The sequence below is a fragment of the Rhinopithecus roxellana genome, chromosome 9 (genome assembly GCF_007565055.1).
Source record: "Rhinopithecus roxellana isolate Shanxi Qingling chromosome 9, ASM756505v1, whole genome shotgun sequence".
In the NCBI taxonomy this organism is placed as follows: domain Eukaryota; kingdom Metazoa; phylum Chordata; class Mammalia; order Primates; family Cercopithecidae; genus Rhinopithecus; species Rhinopithecus roxellana.
In genome coordinates this window covers 42,322,213-42,345,768 of record NC_044557.1, presented here as the reverse complement: position 1 = coordinate 42,345,768, position 23,556 = coordinate 42,322,213, and the positions used below count along the sequence as shown (strand labels likewise).

At 36.4% G+C, this 23,556-nt stretch overlaps 1 protein-coding gene across 1 annotated transcript in view; it reads left to right on the top strand.

The window, feature by feature from the left end:
- The window catches only part of CSMD1 (CUB and Sushi multiple domains 1), a 2,044,058-nt gene that overhangs the window by 343,153 nt on the left and 1,677,349 nt on the right, over positions 1 to 23,556 (top strand). The window contains exon 2 of the mRNA XM_030937494.1: positions 3,359 to 3,575. Coding sequence (XP_030793354.1) covers positions 3,359 to 3,575 — 217 coding nt within the window. The remainder of the gene's footprint in view (positions 1 to 3,358; positions 3,576 to 23,556) is intronic.

The window sequence follows — 23,556 nt, the reverse complement described above, 5'->3', positions numbered from 1 at the left end:
TTATGGCATGTGTTCAGGTTTTCTCTTGGAAATTTGTTTGAATAATACCAGCAAAAACATCTGTATGCAAAATGTTGCATGCATATTTCTCTGTGATGTGTATTTTGGTATCCATACAATTACAGATGTGTATTTCAGTATATGTGTAATTGCATGCATACCAAAATACTCATCTCAGAGTGTGTTCATATATTTCTGTGAATATATATGTGTGTATATACATATATATACATATATATGACATTGAAATCAATATCACTGGGAAAAATACACACATACATATATACTTCTTTTTTACCATTGATATTGCCATTGGTATTGATATTTTATTTCAAGGTGACTTCCAGTATCAGTTTATGTAGGAAGAAGACCATTAGACCTTTTTCTTTTTAAAACAGTAATTGAGTTTTCAATCCCTGTAAAATAACTTAATTTTTACTAAAACATTACAATTATCACAGAAATTACAGATTATTTTATTGCCCTGAGGAAATACAAATTAGAAAGGTACTTACAAGGAATTCACGTTAAACAACGTGTTGAAATGTGATTATGTTTGTGGCATTTTAAAGTTTGTCCATTAAGAATAATCAGTTAAAACAATACCCTTGTTGGAAGCTGTAGTTATGAACAGCATTTACATCAAGCTTAGATGTACATCGTTTAAAAAGAAAACATGTATAGAATATTTGTGCACACTCTATAGTAGGCAGGGGCCCATTGGAGTATAAGATCCAAGAGAAAAGAGGAGTAACATATTTACTTTAAATCTAGATTCTGTATCTTTGTGGGTTTTAGGGTTTTCTCTTCTGTTCCACTGGCTATTTATCTAGGCTTACACCAGTCAAACACTGTCCTAATTACTTTTATGATAAGATGCAGTATTAAGTTGCAGACCAAATACACCAGATTCTGTCTTAGGCATACACACTGTAAAAACTTCTTGGTTGTTTACATTGGACAGCCAAGGATGATACTCACTCTGCTAAGAACTGTTGAGCAGTTTCCAAAATTTCTAACTGGGGCTCTGGAATGTCAATGAACGGATCGAATGTGACTCATTCAGCAACTGCACTGTACTGATTGGTACCCTAAATGCAGCCGAAATGTTATTCCTTGAGGCAATCTTAATATCTGTGAATCTGATTCAGCCTGATGGGTCTATAACAGTAACTACTTTCCAGCTGATGTTTTTCTGTTGAACTGATTTTTCTTTTTTCCAATTTATAATCAAGTCTTCACTTTTTTTTTGATTTACTGTTAAGCAAGAATTACTCGTAAACCAGAAAAGCTGTTTTCTTTAAAGACCTTTCAAAACCCCACAGCTTTAATATCTACTTGTTACAGTGTTATTGTTAGACTTAAATTTAGTGGAAAATGGGCTTCTTATTAGTTCTCTGGTTTTAAACTCATAAATCCCTTTCATTAAATCTTTTTATTAAGATTTAGCCAACTCCCACAAGCATTTGATAATATTACTGTGAATGATTTAAGCTCACTGAGGTCTACTATTATAAAATACTTTTTAAGTATAAAATGTAGTTGAAAATAATTTTGTTTGTACTTTAAAAATAAAACTTGAGGTAATACTTGTATTCAAGTACTTATACTACATGCCACAATCTGAGTACACCCAGGTCCCTTCAAAACTTTCTCAATATTTTTTAGTGTCAAAACATCGAAATGCATTTGAAGCACATTAGTGGGAAATGGGCATATTAAGAAGGTAAGAAACATAGACAGTTTTCAGGAGCTACTTAACAACTAACCTCAGACAAACAAAATGTTGGAAGGATTTGAGCGGGTTATCCTGTTCCCTTATAGGATAGTAATATTGATGGGCTACATGAGCAGACTGTGTTGATGAGAGCACACTTACAATGGTCTGTCTGCCCTGTTCTCAGATTCTGCTCTTCTTCTTTCAGTGGGATTGGCCCAGGCATGGCCATCACAGGCAGACTGTTACAGGTAACTGCGCAGAAAAAAGAAAAAAAAAAAAAAAAATTAACCACAGGGACAAAATTAGCATGGCATGGAAAGCTTGTATGTGGGAAGTAACGTGGGAAGGGGAAGGGCTGAAACAGGCAAGTAGGGAATCATTGTGCAAGGTAGGTGGATGAAGATCAGGAGAAGCGGAAATGAAATGCCTCGGTGAGGTTGAGAAGGCAGGCATTCGGTTTGTCTCGTGGTAAAAATACAATAGGTGGGTCAGGTGTGCAGCTGTTACTAATCTCTGAGAGCTGTTCTTTCAGCGCTCCCTTCTTGCAGGAAGCCTGGGGCCTGCAATTTCTCAAGGGTTCTGTTCTTTTGGAACTACTCCAGAAGTCTGGGAATCGCCTGAGAAGTGCTTTGTTCGAATCGATAACACAAAGTCTTTGGGGGCAGAGGCAGAATGAAATCAGTTCCTCAGACACTGTTCAGTAGCTTGAAGGTGGCTTTGTGGCACGCAATTGCCGTTAACTCCTCATCATTTCCCATTGTCATGTCAGTCCTAAACCCTCAGGGTAATCCCAGTTCCACCTGCCAAAGGGAAGTTATTATGGGAGGGCTGAGTAAAATGTGCGATGTCCTGCAGTCCTGCAGTCCTGCTTAGGGATGGCTAAAACACTTACTGCTCATTGCAACTCTGAGGCTTTTCTTTAATTGGTCCCTTCATTATGTGATGCACTTTCCTTTCTCCTCCACCTCCTAAGTCCTGCCTGTGTGATGGGTAGACATCAATAGTGAGGATGTTGTATTCCTCATTTTGCTGAATTGCTCTTTCATTTGAGTGTCATTTAACTTACCTTGTTTTACGCCTTTTATTTTCAATGTAATAAGCTTCCTTTATGCATGTGTTATTCTTCTGCCCAGTAAGACATTTGCCAGCACAGGCAGAGATCAATCATTGGCATACTGTCCATGTTTTTTTCTAACTATTCTTATTACCACATATTGCAGGTATGTGGCTATGCAAACACGTGTGTGTATATAGTTTTATAATGTTTATTTTTCTTAGTTTCCACCAACAAAGAATTTAGGGTGGAATGTTTTAAGCATGATACTACATAGATAGTTGGCACCAAATTTGTTCCCCATGAATTGAAGTTTGATATTGATGAGGCTGTATTTAAAAATGACAGGAAAAATAATTTCCCTAAACTTCTGAGTTACCAAATGTTGCATATTTTCTTTCCTTTTAATTTGTTGCACTTCTCTATCTTTCAGAACTGCAGAACACTTACTATTTATCCTTCAATATTTGTGCAAGAATTATAAAATGTTACAAAAGTTGGCTAAAGTGGTTAGAAATTTTAAAAATCGCATATTAAAGATGGCCAGAATAATATGCTTTGTGTGTCTGTGTTTTCTCTTCCAGGTCAGAACTGTGGAGGCTTAGTCCAGGGTCCCAATGGTACTATTGAGAGCCCAGGGTTTCCTCACGGGTATCCGAACTATGCCAACTGCACCTGGATCATCATCACGGGCGAGCGCAATAGGATACAGTTGTCCTTCCATAGCTTTGCTCTTGAAGAAGATTTTGATATTTTATCAGTTTACGATGGACAGCCTCAACAAGGGAATTTAAAAGTGAGGTAAAGTATCAACTTTTTATGTTATAGTTTAGTTAGTACTGTTTGAATACTTAGATTCTGAAATCTAGTTGGAATTAATATTTAAATTTTATTGTGTCCGGAGTTGGTTCCTTCTGGTGGATTCGTGGTCTCACTGACTTCAAGGATGAAGCCGTAGACCTTTGCGGTGAGTGTTCCAGCTCTTAAAGATGGCAGGGAAACAAAGAGCGAGCAGTAGCAAAGTTTGTTGTGAAGAGCAAAAGAACAACCTTTCCACAGCATGGAAGGGGACCCCAGCAGGTTGACACTGCTTTTAGGCCCCTATTTGTCCCCTCCCATGTTCTGTTTCTGTCCTATCAGAATGCCCTTTTTTCAATCCTCCCTGTGATTGGCTACTTTTAGAATACTACTAATTGGTGTGTTTTATAGAGTGCTGATTGGTGCATTTCACAGAGCGCCAATTGGTGCATTTTACAATCCTCTTGCTACAGAGCGCTGATTGGTGCGTTTTTACAGAGTGCTGACTGGTGCATTTTACAATCCTCTTGTGAGACAGAAAAGTTCTCCAAGTCTCCACTCAATGCAGGAAGTCCAGTTGGCTTCACCTCTCATTATCAGAAAAGAAAAATACGGTTACTATAAGAAAACTTGAAGATTATCGACTTGTGGCAAATTGTGCATACTTTTTCTATACTTAAAAATTTAAAAATTTTTATTGAAAATTATCACTGACTTCGTTTATAGATATCAAATTGTTCAAGATCTGTGAAACAGAGTTGTCAAGGTAATTTAAATAAAATTATAATACACCATTGTTTTTAAGCAACTATGAGTTTGAGAGAAAAAGAACAAAGATAAATGCTTGAGTACAATTCAGCTAATCAGAACAAAATGAACCCTTATGTTGTCAGCGAATATATTCAGTGAAAAGAACATAGGAGGTGGGTGAGGTAAGAACATTCAGGACTATTGCATTCTTTGGAGAATTTGTGGTTTAGACAATAATGGTACAATCTATTCATAATTGGTTTTCTCTTTTGATCTATAGTTTTTACAATGAAGAAAGCAAAATATTTCCTGGGATGATTTTAAATTATATTTTTTCAGTTGTCAACAAGAAAAAATTGTACCTGTACAACTATATCTACTTTTTGTTTTCAATTTGGCAAAGGAGGAAGCAATATCCCTCCCAGAGAAATCAGATTTTCTTAACAAAATTGATGAACTTTTATAGATTACTGATGTTAATGCTGACAGTAATACACACAAAAATCATATGCTTCATTTATTATTTTATGGGATGAGAAAAAATCTCCACACAAAACACAATTTTATGTGTACATCTAATTTGTAATATTTATGTCAATATATGTTAACTACATAACAAATATGTCAAATATAAAATTAATATATTTTCAAATATATTTTATTTGAGTTTTTTCACCCATTTGCAAATACAAAACACCCAGTTTTTTTCTGGGTCATCTACAGTATCTATTATCTATTTTCAGAAGCATTTTTACCTTCAATACATTGTAGAATGGCCGTCTTTGTTCTGAATCAGTTAGGTAAGCTTTCATCGCTCCTTGTATTACATTTATGGTCTTACATGTGAGTATTTGAACAAATTATGTACATATACAATACTTGATAATTTGATGTAGGCTTTCTTAAATAATTTATGCTCTTCTAAATGTTAGTCACTTTTTTATTCTCAATTATAGATTCTGCTAGGGTATAGTAACATATTATAATTATAATAAAACCTGCAGAGTTATAAAAAAGAATTACATAATCCATTTTATTCAAATACCAATGTGTGTGACCCTACATTAAAAGTACCACTTAACCTTTCCATTAAAAAAATTCCTGTTAAAAGTATGCACTCTTAAAAATATTTCTATTTTCTTTCAGTATTTTTATTTACTCTGTTTCTTTCACATATAGAAAACCTGTCTTAATATTAATTTGATTGACAGGTATGTCTTTCAATAAAGTATTATCTCTTATGGTTGTATGGTACTATTATCATTTTATGTTAAATATAAGACAACATTCTTACCATCTTCAATATTATAACAGGATCAACAGTGGAAATGTTAAGTTAGAACAATTAGAAACATCATATTTCATTTTGGAGTTTCAGTGAACAGTAAATCAATTGATACCTGTGCCTCAGCTTTATTGGTGAGTTATAGGTACAACACAATGGTTTTTTCTTTTACTTGCTGGGTTATGTTTAGTGGAGGATGCAAGGGAGGTTGAGAAGAGACTACTTGGGTTCATATGAATCACTAATTACCGACAATTTTTTGTTTGAAAAAGAGAAAAATACGTCATATTTCTGCCTGTTTCTTGTCCTTGGAGTTAGGATGCTGCTTTCATCTTGATACTCCATTTTATATTTCCTCCTCCTATCCGCATACATAGAATGCCGTTTTGAGGAGATTTGAGGGGTGCAGAGTGATTTCTTTGGGAACGATTTAGAGTACTGTAATACAAGTTAGAAAAACACTCAATGACTACTAAGTGCTGCGGGTCTCTACTATTACAAAATGTGAAACACAGAGATGTGAAATTGGAATGGGAATGTTGTCAGGGAAAACACCTGAGGAGGTGTTTTCTCTTTCAACATTCAGGCTGAGTTGTCAGGGAAAGTAGTTATAAATAGTAGCAAATTCTAATTAATCGGGAAAGGGAGCACTCTAATGCTGTTTGTTTCTCATTGTGCCTTGAAACAGTTGTTTATTTCTCCAGCGCAATTAACTAGCAACACTTAAGGCAGCTCTAGAATTCAAAGGACGAGTTGATGGGTGCTGACGAGTTGATGGGTGCAGCACACCAACATGGCACAAGTATACATATGTAACAAACCTGCACTGTTATGCACATGTACCCTAGAACTTAAAGTATAATAAATAAATAAATAAATAAATAAATAAATAAATAAATAAATAAAAGAATTCAAAGGAAGGATACTTTTGTGGGAGGATTGATGTAGGAGCTGCTGATCCACTGAGATGTCACGAAAGTTATTACTTAGAGCTGTCTTGGTGTGTTGTTTTATTGTTGCACAAAAGCTATTTTTAGAAGTTGAAAATGTGCACTAACTAAAATACAAAAGCGGTTGCTATGTTAAACAACTTGAGCATTTTTAGTATCAATAAATTTCTTTCACATAACCACTGGAATTTTTTTTTTCCTAAATAAAGTGAAGAGGCAGATTTAATCCTCATCTGACAAAACAGAATATATAGTTTAGAATTATTGATGCTTACATTGTAACTGGAACTTTAGTCAGAAATATAGTTTTATATACCTATGTAAAAATGTTTAAAGAATTAATATACCATTTATATTATCTTGGATTATTTCTTTAGTACAAACACATCAACAATATATACATGGTTTGTGCCCCCATCAAAAAATTAAATTTTAATGATGTGGATATTGAGAGCTGAAATGAGACCTCTCTTGGTAAGCATAAGGAAGAAATTTTAACTCAGAATTCAAAATGAGAAAATCTGATCTTTGCGTTATTTAGAATTAAAGCAGCTCATTTTTTTTTTTTTAAATTTTTTAATGAACTGTCAGGTGGTTGCTGTTTTAAACAGCTGAACTTTATTGACTCTACATCAGTCTCCACCAAGTTCCAACCATGTGATCACCAAATCCCAAAATGATTATTTTTTAACATCTCTTGGGCTGGGCATGGTGGCTCACACCTGTAATCCCAGCACTTTCGGAGGCTGAGGCGGGTGGATCACCTGAGGTCAGGAGTTTGAGACCAGCCTGGCCAATATGGTGAAACCCCATCTCTACTAAAAATACAAAAAATTTAGCTGGACATGGTGGCAGGCATCTGTAAGTCCAGCTACTCGGGAGGCTGAGACAGGAGAATCACTTGAACCTGGGAAGTGGAGGTTGCAGTGAGCAGAGATCATGCCAGTGCACTCCAGCCTGGGTGACAGAGGTAGACTTCATCTCAAACAAAACAAAAGGAAAAATAAGCAAACAAAAAAATCTTTCCATTAACCATAACCTGTTTTGATCCTCATAGTAAATGTTCCTACAAAGCCTCCTGTTCTGTCACAGGCTGTCCTGAGCATCCAGGTAGACCAATGCACGATCCTTTCCTGCTCCAGGTTCCCCTCTAGGGAACACTGACACATCTGCTGCTGTCCTAGCCCTGGTTTCTATCTCTGGCAACATAAACAGTTTTAGTACCCATGACCCTGAAATTCAAGAAACTCCATGATCGGCCTCCAAACTGCATTCATTCTGGGCTTCAGTCTATCCCGTTTGTTCCCTGAAAAGTTTTCTTGTTCAGTTGTACAGATCTGTGGGTTACTCCTTGACCTGACCTTACAAGAGAATGTTGTCCTCTTATTCCTGGCCTTTCCCCCTGCTAGTCTAAATATGCATCTTTCAAAACTCAGTGCACATTATATTTATTTCAGGAAATCTTCCCTAGGCATTCCAGACAGCAACCCACGCACATTTTCTGTGTGTGTGTGAACTCCTGTAACACTGGCCACCGACATACACTTGGAAGCCTGTGCTCCTTTGAATTTACACCTGCCCTGAAGTTGCCTCCCACTGGGGCTTGTATATCTTCATACATTCAGATGTCTAATAGAACATAATCCTCTGAGGGCAAGAAATGTGCCCTGAATGTGTCTTCTCCGGTGATTACCGATGTCTTGACTTTATTTCCACCCCCTGCCGAGACGGAGTTTCACTCTTGTCGCCCAGGCTGGAGTGCAGTGGTGCAATCTTGGCTCACTGTAACCTCTGCCTCCCGGGTTTCAAGCAATTCTCTTTCCTCAGCCTCCCAAGTAGCTGGGATTATAGGTTTGTGCCACCCTGCCTAGCTAATTTTTGTATTTTTAGTAGAGATGCGGTTTCACCATGTTGGCTAGACTGGTCTAGAACTCCTGACCTCAGGTGATCACCCGCCTCGGCCTCGTAAAGTGCTGGAAAATAGCTTGACTTTCAAATCATCAGTAAGAGTTCGTGGGGCAATTCTGAATTACAGTATTCCTGATTCAGGGCCACTCGCCACTGCCACTGTGCACAGAACGCAGCGTTACTTAATATAACTCTCTCTTAAATGAGCGTGAGTTAACCATCCCATGTGGTGACTGATAATTGGTACATGTTCTCTAAATTTGAAGTTTTGTTTACTTGTCCTAAGTCAGGAAACAGTTGAAGTTGACATCAATTTCCAACTGTGATACAATTACAATATCAAAGGTCTAAGAGAAACTCCTTTGGAAGTCAGAAAGTGAATAAAGGCGAATCTATGAAGGGAAATTTTGCCACTCAATATAGAAAATCAGGATATATTATTTCATGATTATTGTAAAATACAAGGCCTAGCGAAATAGCTTTGGCATTAATCTTAAGTTCCTTGCTCTTTCTAACTTTAACAAGATTGCCCCTAATTTTCTGCAGTGCTGATAATGAAGAGGTTAGAGGTAAACGTGATAGGGCCGTTAAAATCAGAAAATCATGAATAAGTGTTGTTGAAATAGAATAGGTTTTCCAATTTTCTTAAACTATAATAATGCTTTTGAATGCATTAAATATTTTTAAAAATAATTTTACCGTGTATGGTTAAGGTACACACCATGACAAAACCTACCTAACCTAAAATATATCTGGTGATATTTAGAACTTATGAACGTATAAGGGCTAAAGAAAGGGTCTCAATTACATTAGGGTCATATTTGACTGGAGACCTAGCATTGCCTAAATTCTGCTTTTCTGTCTCCATAGTTGCTATGAGGTCCTAAGGTAGCCATTCACAGATCAATGGACTGATTAAAAGAAAAAAAAAAAAAGCAAAAAAGCAAGGTATCATTTTATTTTTAGCTTGGCTGGTGACTAATGCCTGGTTAAGACTCTGATAATCACAGGACGAAGCCAACATCAAAGCTTTTATAGGGACACTAGCCTCATATGAACACCACAAATGTCTTGACATCTTATCGATGGCATTGGGGCAGCCATGCAGTCAGGACTGAGAGAGTGACCAGCACATATGACCTGCACAGGGTGAGGGCGGATCCCAGAACCAGGGCCTGGTAGTTCCAAGGAAGTAGCAGTGGAAGAGCTTGTCACACAGAGGTGACTTCTTAGCTGGAGCACAGATGACAAGTCACAGAAACCCATCAGTGCTTAGAACACTGGTTCAACTTAGGATACTTGAAATGTTAAAAAGAAAGAGATTTCTGAGACAAATTTGAATTTATATTTTAAATCCGTCTTTTTTTTTTTTTTTTTTTGGACACTGGCATATTTTATTTTATAGTTATTGTGCCTTCGTGAGGGCACCAGAGGTGGACAGCAGAGGTGTTCGGTCCACCCAGATAAACCTATAATGTTCCCATAATTATGTGATTTTGTCACTATTCTACCTACAGATTTTAGGATGATGAATAAAATGCAATTTTCCTCAATATATCGTTCAAATTGATCTTGGCAGCATATGCTTTAAATTAGTGACCCCTAGGTAAGCTCAATCCTGATTGGCTAAGTTTGAGTGTTTTTGTTTTTGTTTTTGTTTTTTGTTTTTTGTCTTTGTTTTGTTTTTGACTATTTGCAGTTGTCTAGAAGAGAAGGAGAAGACCAATTAATTCGGAGATTCAAGGGTGAGATTGGGGTCTCATCATGGATATACTTAATTCTTTCCTTCCCTAAGTGATATTAATATGCAGCCTTAGTTGAGAACAACTCTGTGTGTGTGTGTGTTATACTCTTAGTTGTTAAGAAGAAGGATACAATGACTAGTAATTAGAAATTCCAGTGATAAAATAAGAAAACATGTAAAAGAGATAATAATGATGTTTGCAGTACTATGAGGAAGTTTTGGCGAGCATGTGAATTCTGACCATTACCTCCTCATGCTGTGGTGGTGTGTTTCACAGCAGCTAAAAACGGATGGTTAATTTCCATATCTTGGGGTTTTTTTTTTTTTTAAAGCAGCAAAACCATACTAATATGGGCAGATAAGTCTTTTAGGCATTCATAAATATAGGTGTGTGGGAAAGTATTCAAATATTGTAGCTGGCTAGAGAGAATGAGCTTCCTGGAACATTTCTCTTACAAAGTTAAAGACTAAGGAAAAGCATTCAGACAAGGATATTTTCTTGATTTGGTCATGAAAATCTGAATGTTGACACTATTTTATAAAATAGTAAATCTAGTCTTTGCTGTTTGTAGCAAAATGAGTATGTTAGATCACCAATGTAAATAGTAATATGGAAAATAAAAATGTTAAAATATTGTCTGAGTCTCTTTCTAGGCAGGACACATAATTTAGAAATCACATATAAAACTGAATGAAAAATTGGACTTCCTAAAAGTTAACATTCCAATGGCAAATGACAGATTAAGTTAAAATATTTCTAATAGGTATAAAAGACAAAGAATTGTTTTTCTTAATTTATAAGATGCATTTCTAGAGCTACAAGAAAATTGTAAGTAATCCTTCAATTGAAAAGCAGGTGAAATATACATAAGGAGGCCAAATACGATAGATTTGTGCCAGTAAGTGTATTTGAACCAAGTTAAAACTATGCAGTATAATAGCTCACCATTCTGAAGGGGCCCACCTTAACATTTTAGTAACAGAGTTTTTGAGGATATTGAAAAAATGTTTTCATGTCTTCTTGGTAGGATATTAAATTGCTGTCACATTTTTGTATAGACATTTTGAAAATTTTCTCAAAGAAAAGTACAAGCATTTTCATTCAGAAATTCTAGCTAAGAATGTATTCTACAAATATATGTTCATATATGACAAACCATGTGTAAAAGAATGCTTTTTGTTTCATTTGGATAATGTTTGAAAATTCAAGGGTGTCTAGGTATACAAATGGAGACTATCAATAACTATCACTAGTTAAGTAAATTATAGTATCTCGACGATACAAATTACCATTAAAAACAATAAATGAGATTTTATTTGTGGATCTGATAAGAGCTCTCACATATATTTTTCATTTAAGAATAAACACAGTATCAGAGTGTCCATTTTCTTCCAAGGTTTTATTCTCTTTTAATAAAAGGTGTATAATAACTCATAATAAAACACCATCAATGAATTTCTAGATGGTGGTGGAAGCTCAGAGATTTCCTGATCTATATATAATTTTAACATGTTATGGTGATTTCAGTAGGGGCTATGGGAAGCTCATAGAGGGGTATCTAACTCACCTGAGGGCTCCCAGAGGACTTTTCACCACCCAGTGTAATGTTACCCAAGGTAAAAATACTGCCTTAATCCAGAAAAAGCAGGCCATTTTAGTGTCCCTGGCAGGCCATGTGTGAGGAGAACATTTTTTTTTTTAACATTTTCTTTTTCCTGTGTGTGTTCTCTGTCCTTGAAATTCTCATGCTGAATTATATCTATGTTTACACCTATCTTATGTCTCTCTCTGTATATATGTGTATATACTTTTATGAGTGTGTACATACTGATACTTTACATATATATGTGTGTATGCACACACACATAGAAGTGTGTGTGTGTGTATGTATATATATATATATATGAGTGAATAAATTGGACTTTCTAAAACTTAACACTCAAAAGGCAAATGAGAAATTAAGTTAAAATATTTACAGTAGGTATGAAAGACAAAGAATTAGTTTCCTTAATTTATAAGATGCACTTTTAGAACTACAAAAAAAATTTAAAAAATGAACTAGCAAGAAAATGTTTAAAAATCATTCAATTGAAAATTGGTATTGTGTATTTATGCATATATATGTACACACATATAGAAGTATATAAATATGGTATATATGTATATGTATAGGCTTCTATCAGCCTTTCTCCACTGGGGGTGATTTTATGTCCCAGGGCACAGTGGCAGTATCTAGAGACTTTTCTTTTTATTGTCGCAGCGGGTAGATAGTTGCTCTTGGAATCTGACAAGTATAATCCAGAGATGTGGGTCAAAGTCCTGAAGCACACAGGATATCTCACATGACAAAGAAGTGTCTGCCATCAGAAACGCTATCAGAAACGCCAAGGGTGAAACCTTTGATTTATAGCAGTATCTGCAATTGTCTATAGTATTCCTATACTATTCCTATGTCTGCCTACATTATTTTTCTACTCAGAGGCCCAAGATTAAAGAGGTAAACTAGAACCGGCTGAGGGGAGTGACTGTTATTTTTCTGCGGGGCAGAGGCAGGCAGCAGAGGCTAGGGCGTCCCAGAACAGCTGGAGTGACCAGGAATGGGAGGTGACATTGGGCATCGTGTCAGGAAGTGAGTTTTCCACAGTAGTAGGCATAATCAAATTTCATGAAGAAATCACTTTAGTAATTATTTTACATTGTCTTTCAAAAGGAAATGAAATAATTATTTAATCTGTCATTTCTGAGAAAAAGAAACAAAGGGTCAAAAATCTGTAAGATTTTTGTAAGATTTTGACTTTGAAAGATAAGATTTTGACTTCTATTCTTTTTTTTCAGGTTATCAAATCTGCAGATGCAGTTTGTTAAAATAGCTTCGTGGGAAACCATTCATATTCATATGCAATAAAGAGCTATAAATAGATTTCCCAGATTTTTCAGGATTTTAAATGAGCTTTATGTGGATGATCAAGTTTGAAGCTGAGTGTTTGATTTTTTTCTGTTTAAGATTTACCTTTTCTTCTTTCTCCCATCCTGCCCATTTTAAGTGATTGAACAGCAAAGTCTATTGCTGATTTATCCTTTCAACCCCTAGAGTAGCTAAGCATTCAGAATAAACAAGTGAGTTTTCATTGCATAATATTAGTTGAAATCTTGAAATGTATAGTTGCTTACTTAATAAGTTCAAAGGGAGTGAATGCTATATACAAAATATGTGAGTTAGTCACTTTTAATTCACAGAATTTAAAAAAGGAATAAGATATGACTTCGAATATGAAGCAATTACTTGCTTTACCACAGTAAATACACTCACCTGCTCGCCTATCCCTTTGCAGAGAAATCTGATGCACTTTGTTTAGATTTGAATGTGCTAAAAACAATACAGAATCACAAAGGCACATTTTTAACTCGATTTTCTTCTTGCTTGTATCGTTCTTGCTTAAGTCTTAGAACCTGCGGTATTAACTGGAGCGTAATTCAGAACTGTACACAGGGCTTCGGGTTTTGAGATCTAAGTGAATAAAGCCTTCAAATCTTTTCTTTGGGGCATCCTGGAACTGAAGAGTAGGTCAGGATGGGGAGACGTCTTTGCAAGAGGTGGAGTGAAGCCCACTGCAGAGCACTTCCTCAGAATCAAGCTGGTGTCCTGCCCTCCCACACCCTGCCCGCTATGGTCCTGACCCTGATTGGATTTCCTTGGCTCCATGCCCCAAGTCTAGCTCTTGTTGACCTCCTCCTTACAACCACTTGAAGATCTGACCCTGATTGGATTTCCTTGGCTCCATGCCCCAAATCTAGCTCTTGTTGACCTCCTCCTTACAACGACTTGAAGATCTGACCCTGATTGGATTTCCTTGGCTCCATGCCCCAAGTCTAGCTCTTGTTGACCTCTTCCTTACAACCACTTGAAGATCTGACCCTGATTGGATTTCCTTGGCTCCATGCCCCAAGTCTAGCTCTTGTTGACCTCCTCCTTACAACCACTTGAAGATCTGACCCTGATTGGATTTCCTTGGCTCCATGCCCCAAGTCTAGCTCTTGTTGACCTCCTCCTTACAACCACTTGAAGATCTGACCCTGATTGGATTTCCTTGGCTCCATGCCCCAAGTCTAGCTCTTGTTGACCTCCTCCTTACAACCACTTGAAGATCTGACCCTGATTGGATTTCCTTGGCTCCATGCCCCAAGTCTAGCTCTTGTTGACCTCCTCCTTACAACCACTTGAAGATCTGACCCTGATTGGATTTCCTTGGCTCCATGCCCCAAGTCTAGCTCTTGTTGACCTCCTCCTTACAACCACTTGAAGATCTGACCCTGATTGGATTTCCTTGGCTCCATGCCCCAAATCTAGCTCTTGTTGACCTCCTCCTTACGACCACTTGAAGATCAGACAATTTTCTCTCCACGTTATTTTCAGCACAACTTTCCAAGCTCAAATGCTGTATTGATCTCACACTAAACCCTCAAGCAGAAGGTTCAGAGTTATAGCTGTTGTTGGACTACTACTTCCTTACATATACTTTATAACCAATATCTGCTGCTTTTTCCTTTAGAAATCACTAGCAAAAAAAAAAAAAAAAAAAAAAAAAAAAAAAAAAAAAAAAAAAAATGTGTGGCTGGCTCCCAGCTTCAAGGAACAGTCCCCGCAATGAACAGGGAGTATGTTCAGTTTGAGAGAATCGGAGAGGAAGCAGAAATAACACAAGGGATTGCTTCATGCAGGCTGTATCCTCTCAGCCAAAAGAGGAAAATTGAGCTAAAGAAAACTTTGGCCTTCTGAAAACTTCCTAAAATAGCTTTCTAAAGGAGATAGCATCTCAGTTTCTCACGGTCTATTCATGAATCTTTCATGGCAGTTTTTCTCTGATTGTAATGTCAATTCTTACAAGTCCATGAGAGTCCCATCAAAATATACCAAGCATGGCCAGACATGGTGGCTCACGCCTATAATCCCAGCACTTTGGGAGGCCAAGGCGGGCAGATCGCTAGAAGGCAGGAGATCGAGACCAGCCTGGCCAACATGATGAAACCCCATCTCGACTAAAAATGCAATAATTAGCCAGGTGTGGGGATGCGTACCTGTAGTCCAAGCTACTTGAGAGGCTTAGGCATGAGAATGGGTTGAACTTGGGAGGCGGAGATTGGAATGAGCTGAGATCGCACCACTGCACTCCAGCCTGGGTGACAGAATGAGACTCTTTCTCAAATATATATACACCAAGCCTGTCTTGAATATGATACGGATACCATAATCATTATGTTTTGTTGCTTAAGTTTAGGGGTTTTCACATTTTTTTAGATTAAATATTTCTAAAATGCAAATGCACAGGATATGTTGTGACTTTGTATTTGCTTGTGTATATAGTAGAACCGGGAGAGCCAGGGAAATCCTACTTTGGACTAGAGATGGTTCAGGTAGGGAGGAAGTGGAACATATGTCCTTTACAACGGTGGATTCATTCAGAGTATTTACTGTGATTGTGCTCATAAATGTAGACTCATTAAAACAAGGCACTCTCAAAGAGACGACTGCTTTAAAATGCAATGCATGCTTCTTACATGTGGATGTTGAAAGGATCATTTAAATTTTGCATGGAAACTTGACCCTCTAATGAGACTTTTGAAGACATCCTCAACTTCCATCACTCTTTTCGGCTACGTCCAGTAAAGGAAAATCAACTGGCATTCTAAGCAGGTGACTTGTGCTTAAACACTAGAAGGTGAGAACGTGCTGTGTAGATGAGATTGTCTGTGGGTCTCTGAATCTCCCTCCCATACAACACATTCCCATCCTCACGTTTTCCCTGGCATGGTCACATCGTGGTTCTCTTCTCATCTGTGGCATCCTAGTTTGACCTGTCCAATTAAGAGAACACTTTGTCTTTTAAAATGTGACTGTCATTCTTCCCATTTTCTCATGATCTCTGTGGTATAAACAGCAAGCAAACTGAATAGAATAAAGTGATGATAAACTCATCCATTCAAAGAGTTGTTAACTTATGAAAACTGCAGTTCTCTACCAGGAGCACATTTTAATTTAAAAAATGAATGCCAGTGCCTTCACTGCGCACCACCCCAAATGAAAACGAATGTAATTTGAAAGGCTAAGGTGGGTGTGATGTGAACTTTGAGGTCATTGCAGGTCGCTTTCTGGACTTGACAAGAGTCACAAACTTGAATACCGTCAGGAGTCAGGCAGAGAGTGTGAATCAGTGCAACAGCAGGTATCAGACCATAGTAAAATACGTTCTAGTGAGCTTGAGAATCACGCCTCATGTAAACAGCAGCTGCTGCTGGGCACCAACCCACTGTTGCCGGGCAAAAATGTGAGCCTTGTCCAACGTCACAGATCTTCCGTTGTTCATCAGCAGCAAAGAATCTTCATGATGTGAACTCCCCTCATGTTTAAAATCCAGTGCAGGCCGAAGGCAATGCACCAGAGTAGCAACACTTGCAACCTCTGATCTAGAAGGTTAATTGACAAATGCAGCCTTGTCAGTGCCTTATGTTGGTAATTCCAGAGAGGATTGGAAAAGACATCCAAAGAAGTCAGCCCCAAAACAGGCTGAGTCTTTCTAGGTTTCAGTTACTTTCTTTTGATAATGGAGAGATTTGACAAGAGCTCAAAGAATTCTTCTACACTAGACTAGCTAACCCTTTTCCTACTATACCTTGTGTTGCAGTGGTATGGTTTGATCTACCGGAAGTGTACTTACACGTTATCAATCTCTTTACACAAATAAAGGTCATCTCATTCTTGAAACAGTAGTTGATTTGCCAAGTTTTACTGCAAACCTATATTAGAATTCTGGTAGGCAGGAGCCTAATTTACCTTGGATACATACTAAATTTCTTTACACAAGAGCTGGATATAGTCATTTTGAATACTACATTGATAAATGAGTCCTTTAGTTTCAATTGTTCCCATTTTAAGGTGTATTTAGTAACCAATAATGTGCATATATTGAAAACATAAAATTGGATGAAATTTATGTACAATCGTGAAACAACACTTAATCATCAAGCTAACAAATATCACTATCACCCACAAAACTTTTCCTGTGACCCCTGGGAAGCCATCCTGTGTTCTACCCTTTGTTGCCAGAAAACCACTGAACTGTTTTCTGTCACTGTGAATTAGTTTGCATTTTCTGAAATATTATATATACCAAATTATATTAAATATATATATATATATGTATATGTATACACACACATCTATATATGCCTAATTTCTTTCGCTCAGAATAATGATTTTGAGATCCATCCACATTTCCTCATATAAAAATGGTACCTTCTTATGGTTAAGCGGAATTTCAGTGTACAGCTATGCTACATTTAGTTTATCAGTTTAATAGGCATTTGTTTCCCCCACCACCCACCAATTTTTAGCTATTAGAAATAAGGCTCCTTTGATCATTTGCATAAAAGCCTTTGTGGGGAAAATGGTTTAATTACTGCGGTCAAACACTCAAGAGAGGAATGGGTGGGTAGTATGTTTTATGATAAACTTTTGAAGAAGTGGCTAAAATGTTTTCTAATCTGGCAGTCCCGTTTTAAATTACCACCTGAAGTGATGGATTTTAGTTCTATGTCTTTGCCTATATTTGGTGTACTCAGCCTTTTTAGTTTTCGTCATTGTAATGGGTGTAGAGTGTTATTTTATTGTGATTTGAATTTGCATTTCCCTGGTGACCATTAATGTTAGTATTTTATGTGCTTATTGATCATTCAGATATCTTCCTTGGTGAAGTATCTGTTAAAATATTTTGCCCATGTTTTCTGTAACTTTTGTCTTCCCTTTGAGTTATCAGAGCTTTCGAAATATTTCAGATTCAAGTTCTTTGACTGAAATATGTATTACAGGTAATTTCTTCCACCAACATTTATCCTTGTAATGGTATATATTTAACAATATTTTTTAGTCTTGAAAAAGTCTAATTTATAATTTTTTTCTTTTGTGTTTCCTGGTTTCCTGTGACATATGAAAACTTTGAATTTAACTGATTTTTAAAATACTAACCTGTATCCTGTGACCTTCCTAAATTCAGTTAATTTTAGTAGTCATTTTGAAGATTCCATGAAAACTTTTTAAGGAGGCAACCATATCATCTGCAAAGAGAGGCACCTCAACTTTCCCTTTTGTGCCTCCTTCTTTTGGGTGCTGTATTGAAATGCCTAGCTCCTTCAGTACACTGTGGCATGGAAGTGGTAAAAGTGAGCAACACAGGTGGGATGTAATGAATTCTGTCGTCACCATCCACAGTGTCTTTTGTACCAGTTATTAGCATATTGTCCTTTAGTTCCAAACCTACTCTTCTTTCCCCTGCTTTGTGATTCCAGAGCCAAACCTTGTACACACGTTGCATTTCCCAGCTGCCACTATGTTAAGCTTTCTCAGTAGAGGGTGCTGCATGGACACAGCAGGAGGAAGAGACGTTCTTACTAATTTCTGCTTCTGATTATGTGCCACTCAGCATTGTGCAGGATGTCCAGTAACAATCTTCTCCATAGTTTTGCTGTCACCCCATCGGGCAGCTTACGAGAAGGTACCATAGACATTAGTTGGCACTCCCTGCTGGACTGCCTGGAGTGTTGAGCCTCAGTGTGCATTTTTGCTGCCTAGCGGACCACTAAATACTCCCTCCTCAGCAAGCTCTGAATCTCCGCCAGGCAAGCATCATCTTTTGCTTTTTTCTTCTTTGAGTAGTCTGCCTGAGCCTCCAGGTAATGTCAGGTCAATATGTCTGCATTCTTATTTTGTTTCAATTCTCTTTATCCTACTTTGCATTTAATCTTCTATAAATTAATTGTTCTTTGTAATAAATTTCCCTGATGGGAGCTTTTGTCTCCTGCCTAGAACTGGACTAATATGTTGCTTGTAGATTTTTCACAAATGTTCTTTACCTGCTTGAGAAAGTTTTCTATCATTAGTAGTTTGCTGAGGGTTTCATTATGAGGAAATATGTAAGTTTTTCATATTATTTTGGCATCAATTAAAATGGTAGCATTTTTGCCTTTTTTCTGTTTATATGTTAAATTACATTGAATTAGTTTTGTGAAATTTTAATCCAACTTCTCATTCTAGAATACAGTCTACTTGGTCATAAGGTACACTACATTTTTCAAATATATCATTGGGTTTGACTTACAGTAGTTCATTTAAAATATTTGTGTCTGTATACATGAGGGGCTTTGGTCTGTAATTCCCTTTTTTGTAGCCTTTTTAAGATTTTGCTGTAAAGGAGACAGCAAACTATAAAAAAAAATGAGCAGAACTGTTTTCTCCTCTGTTTCTAAAACTGTGTAATTTTGGTGTGATTTCTAGACAAAATTTAAGACAGAAAAATCTGCTCCTGGAGTTTTCTTTTAGGAATCTTAAATAAAAGATTCAATGTATATTCTAGATTTAGGGCCATATAGATTGTCTTTTTCTTCTGGTGTCAGTTTTGGTAAATTACATTTTTCAAGATATTTATCCACTTGAGCTCTGCTTCTTAAATATGTAGCTACAGTTATTAATGCAGGTTGAGTATCTCTAATTATAAAATTCCAAATCCCAAATGTTTCAGAATCCAAAATTTTTTGAGAGCTAACATGACATCATAAGTGGAAAATCCCACACCTGACCTCCTTTGATGAGTTGCATATACACTTTAAAATATTGTTTAAAATCGTCTTCAAGTTATGTATGTAAGGTGTACAGGAAATTAAATGAGTTTTGTATTTAGTGTCGGGTCTCATCCCCAGGATTTCATTATTTATAGGTCGGCATATATTCCAAAATTCGAAAACAGAAATCCCAAATCTGAAATACTTCTGGTCCAAAGAATTTCAGATAAGAAATACTCAGCTGCTATTATTATTTTAAGTCCACTTCAGGTCTGAGGAATATATGATAAAAATGGATTTTTTATTTTTGATATTGCTTATTTGTATTAATTCCCTTTTAAAATCTTTCTAGCCAAGAGTTTGCCAATTTTCTTGATTTTTTTAAAGACCACATTTTAATTTATCATTTGCCAATTGTCTATTTTTTTAACTTCACTCATTTTTTTCTCTTACTCTCACTCTTCTATTTATTTTGGGTTTAGTCTCCTTTTTCTTAGAAGTTAAGTGGAATATAAAGTCACTAATTTGGCTCTCTCTTTTTCATAAATAAGTAGTTAATGCTATAAGTTTCTCTCCATATAATAATTTATTTGCCAAACATTTTGTAGTGATTTAGTAGTAATTTAGTTTAAAATATTTTCTAACAACTTTTATGAATTTGTCTTTGTCCTATGAATTTTAAGAAGCATGTTGTCTGATTTCTTATATTTGGACTTTTCAAGCAGTCTTATTGCTATAGATTCTCCTTGAATTCTGCAGTTAAAAAATATACTCTGTGTAATTTTTATTCTTTAGATTTATTGAAACATGTTTTCCTTGTCTTTTATCATCTCGGGGTAACTTTTTTATAGTTCAGCTATTATTAAGTAGGAGAAAGCATTATATATTATTTACCGAATTTTAGATTCTTGGCACGTTATTTAACTTTCTCAAACTCAAATTCCGTATATTTAAAATGGAAATATTGATGTCTATGTTAGTGGCTTTTATATGTATACATATATATATGTGTGTGTAATACATATGTATACACATGTACATTTCTTAAAGTAGAGCAGACTTTTAGATAGAGCAATTGTTTAATTGTATTTAGTATTTGGTTTTTCAAACAATTCTCAATATTACCTTAAATTTCTACTTTCTGAACACTAAACACAATGGAGACATATCTTTATAGTCCTACTCTTAAAAAGGAAAAATATGTACTCCTATAACTAATAATAATTCATTAATATGAGTATTAATAACAGTATTTATTGTGTTAATATTTAATTCACCATACTATTCTAATTTTATAAAATGCACACATAAAATAAATGCTTAGGAACATATTTATAATTAAGCCTCATGTAACACTATGCTAATTCCTCAGTGTATAAATATAAATGTATTATTCATATTTGATATTTTGTTGTGATTGGCACAGTACTAATATTTATGCTGTAATTGTCCTAAAATGACTTCCTTTTATCATGAAATTATTTAATTCCAAAGGAAACATATTATTTCAGCTGATATGTGTAATGTGATATGAATACCAAAATTGTGAGGACATACCTGGTTTTCCAAATTCTTCCTCTTGAGAAAAGAAAGAGGCCGGGCGTGGTGGCTCAAGCCTGTAATCCCAGCACTTTGGGAGGCCGAGACGGGCGGATCACGAGGTCAGGAGATCGAGACCATCCTGGCTAATATGGTGAAACCCCGTCTCTACTAAAAAATACAAAAAAAAAAAAAAAAAAAAAAAAAACTAGCCGGGCGACGAGGCGGGCGCCTGTAGTCCCAGCTACTTGGGAGGCTGAGACAGGAGAATGGCTTGAACCTGGGAGGCGGAGCTTGCAGTGAGCTGAGAGCCGGCCACTGCACTCCAGCCTGGGCAGCAGAGCAAGACTCCGTCTCAAAAAAAAAAAAAAAAAAAAAAAAAAAGAGAAAAGAAAGAACACATACTATTAAATCCGGGCAACAATAGCTTCAGAACTCTTTTTTAGTGACATGTTTTTGGCACTTCAATAAATAGTGCGGCATCCCATGTGGCTAGAGCACAGAGTGCATAGACGGATAGAGTGGAAAATATAACTGGATGTACCTCATGAACAAATCATGAAAACACTGATGCAAGATGCCTTAGAGCTTAGAGAAAAGTTTGGACTCAGAGTTAGTGCCATTTTGTAATTACCTGGTCCGATGGACTTTTCTTCTTGCTACTTCTACTGCACTCGCTACTGTCACAGCAACTACCACTAGTGGAAGGACTAAATTATTATTTCATGAAAAGAAGTCCTCACTCAAAACCAGATGTCAATCTTGATGCTAAATATTGGCAATCCCTTTGTTAATTAAAATTATGTTTATTTGGAGAAGAATAGATTGCTTTAATTTTGTTACATGCATTTATTTAACAGCATTTGAACATAACAACATGTAGTTAGTCTTTGAAAAACTCTCTGGGGTGGTGGTGGTGGGAAAAAATGTATACATTCTGCCCACCACCCCAAGAAGTAAGGGAAAAACATTCATTTCTTTCTCAGGAGTTAAATCCAGGACAAAAGACTGTAGAAATTCAACCAGGATATTTATCATTTAATATTTGTTTGGCTTTCCTCCTGGGAAGAAATGCCTGAGCAGAGAAGTAAATAGGTAAATTCTTTTTGAAATAGAATTTCAGTATTTTAATCTCCTTCTGGTATTACTGAAGCTTCTGTTATATTTGATAGAAATAAAATACAGATTTGTTCTAGGGGTTTCTTTTGTGGAGAATTTATGGCTGGAGCCCACTCTGTCTATTCTGTTACATGTGTTCTTGTATTTTCTATGCCATGCATTTGAAGTAAGGTAAGATGGAAGATCCTGTAACATTTTCTCTGAGCAGTGAAGTCAGAAATGCTTTTGGGACTACCTCAGGATTCTGAAAGGTGGCAACATTTTTACTCAATTTTGAAAACAACAAGGTTCATACATCACATTTTGGATCTAATATTTTAGCTAAAGTGATGCTTGATTGAAATCCAGTAAATAATTTAACTCTTTCCCAAGGCAGTCATTTCAGCTCTGAAGTTCAGAAAAACATCAAAAGCCTCCATTTGTTGGAAATAGGAGAAGGCTATGTAGGAGATAAGAAGAATCAAGAAATAAATATATACACAGAGCTAGAGAAAGCTTATTCTCTGAGCTTTGTTCTTGGTTTCCCAACAAGAATATGAAATAAGCCTTAGGTTCCTAATAGCACTCCATGAGTCCTGCCCACCTTTGCTCTTCTGTTCAAGCCTCAGAAGTATTTCCGCAAAGGAAACTTTTCCATTGCAGACCTCCTGCAAAAGTGTGTTCATCAAGCAAAGCTGGGCTTCCTGAATTTCCTGCTTATGAGGGAGAATAACACATGGCTGAGCTTAGCAGTGTTACAAAAGAGGCGCCACTGAAGGACATTTATAAGGTCTGGACTTGAGTCGGGTGGGATGAGTCTTTCCAGATGGGGGAACTTGTTGGTCACATGCAGATCTTACATGTGGTCCCTAGGTTTGGGTTCTGGTTTTGTTTTCTTGAAGGATAGAAACCTTTCATGTGACATTTGGCACCTCGGCAGTTTGTACCAAAAATTCAGCATGATATGGTAGTGACCTGTCACCATAGTGCATATTCTAAGTGATCTTGAAAGCAAAACTGGCCAAGAGAAATCTTACCCAAATAGGCAGCTCCAAATCATAGATATTCTAAAAAGAAACATTGCATATTAAAAACTTAAT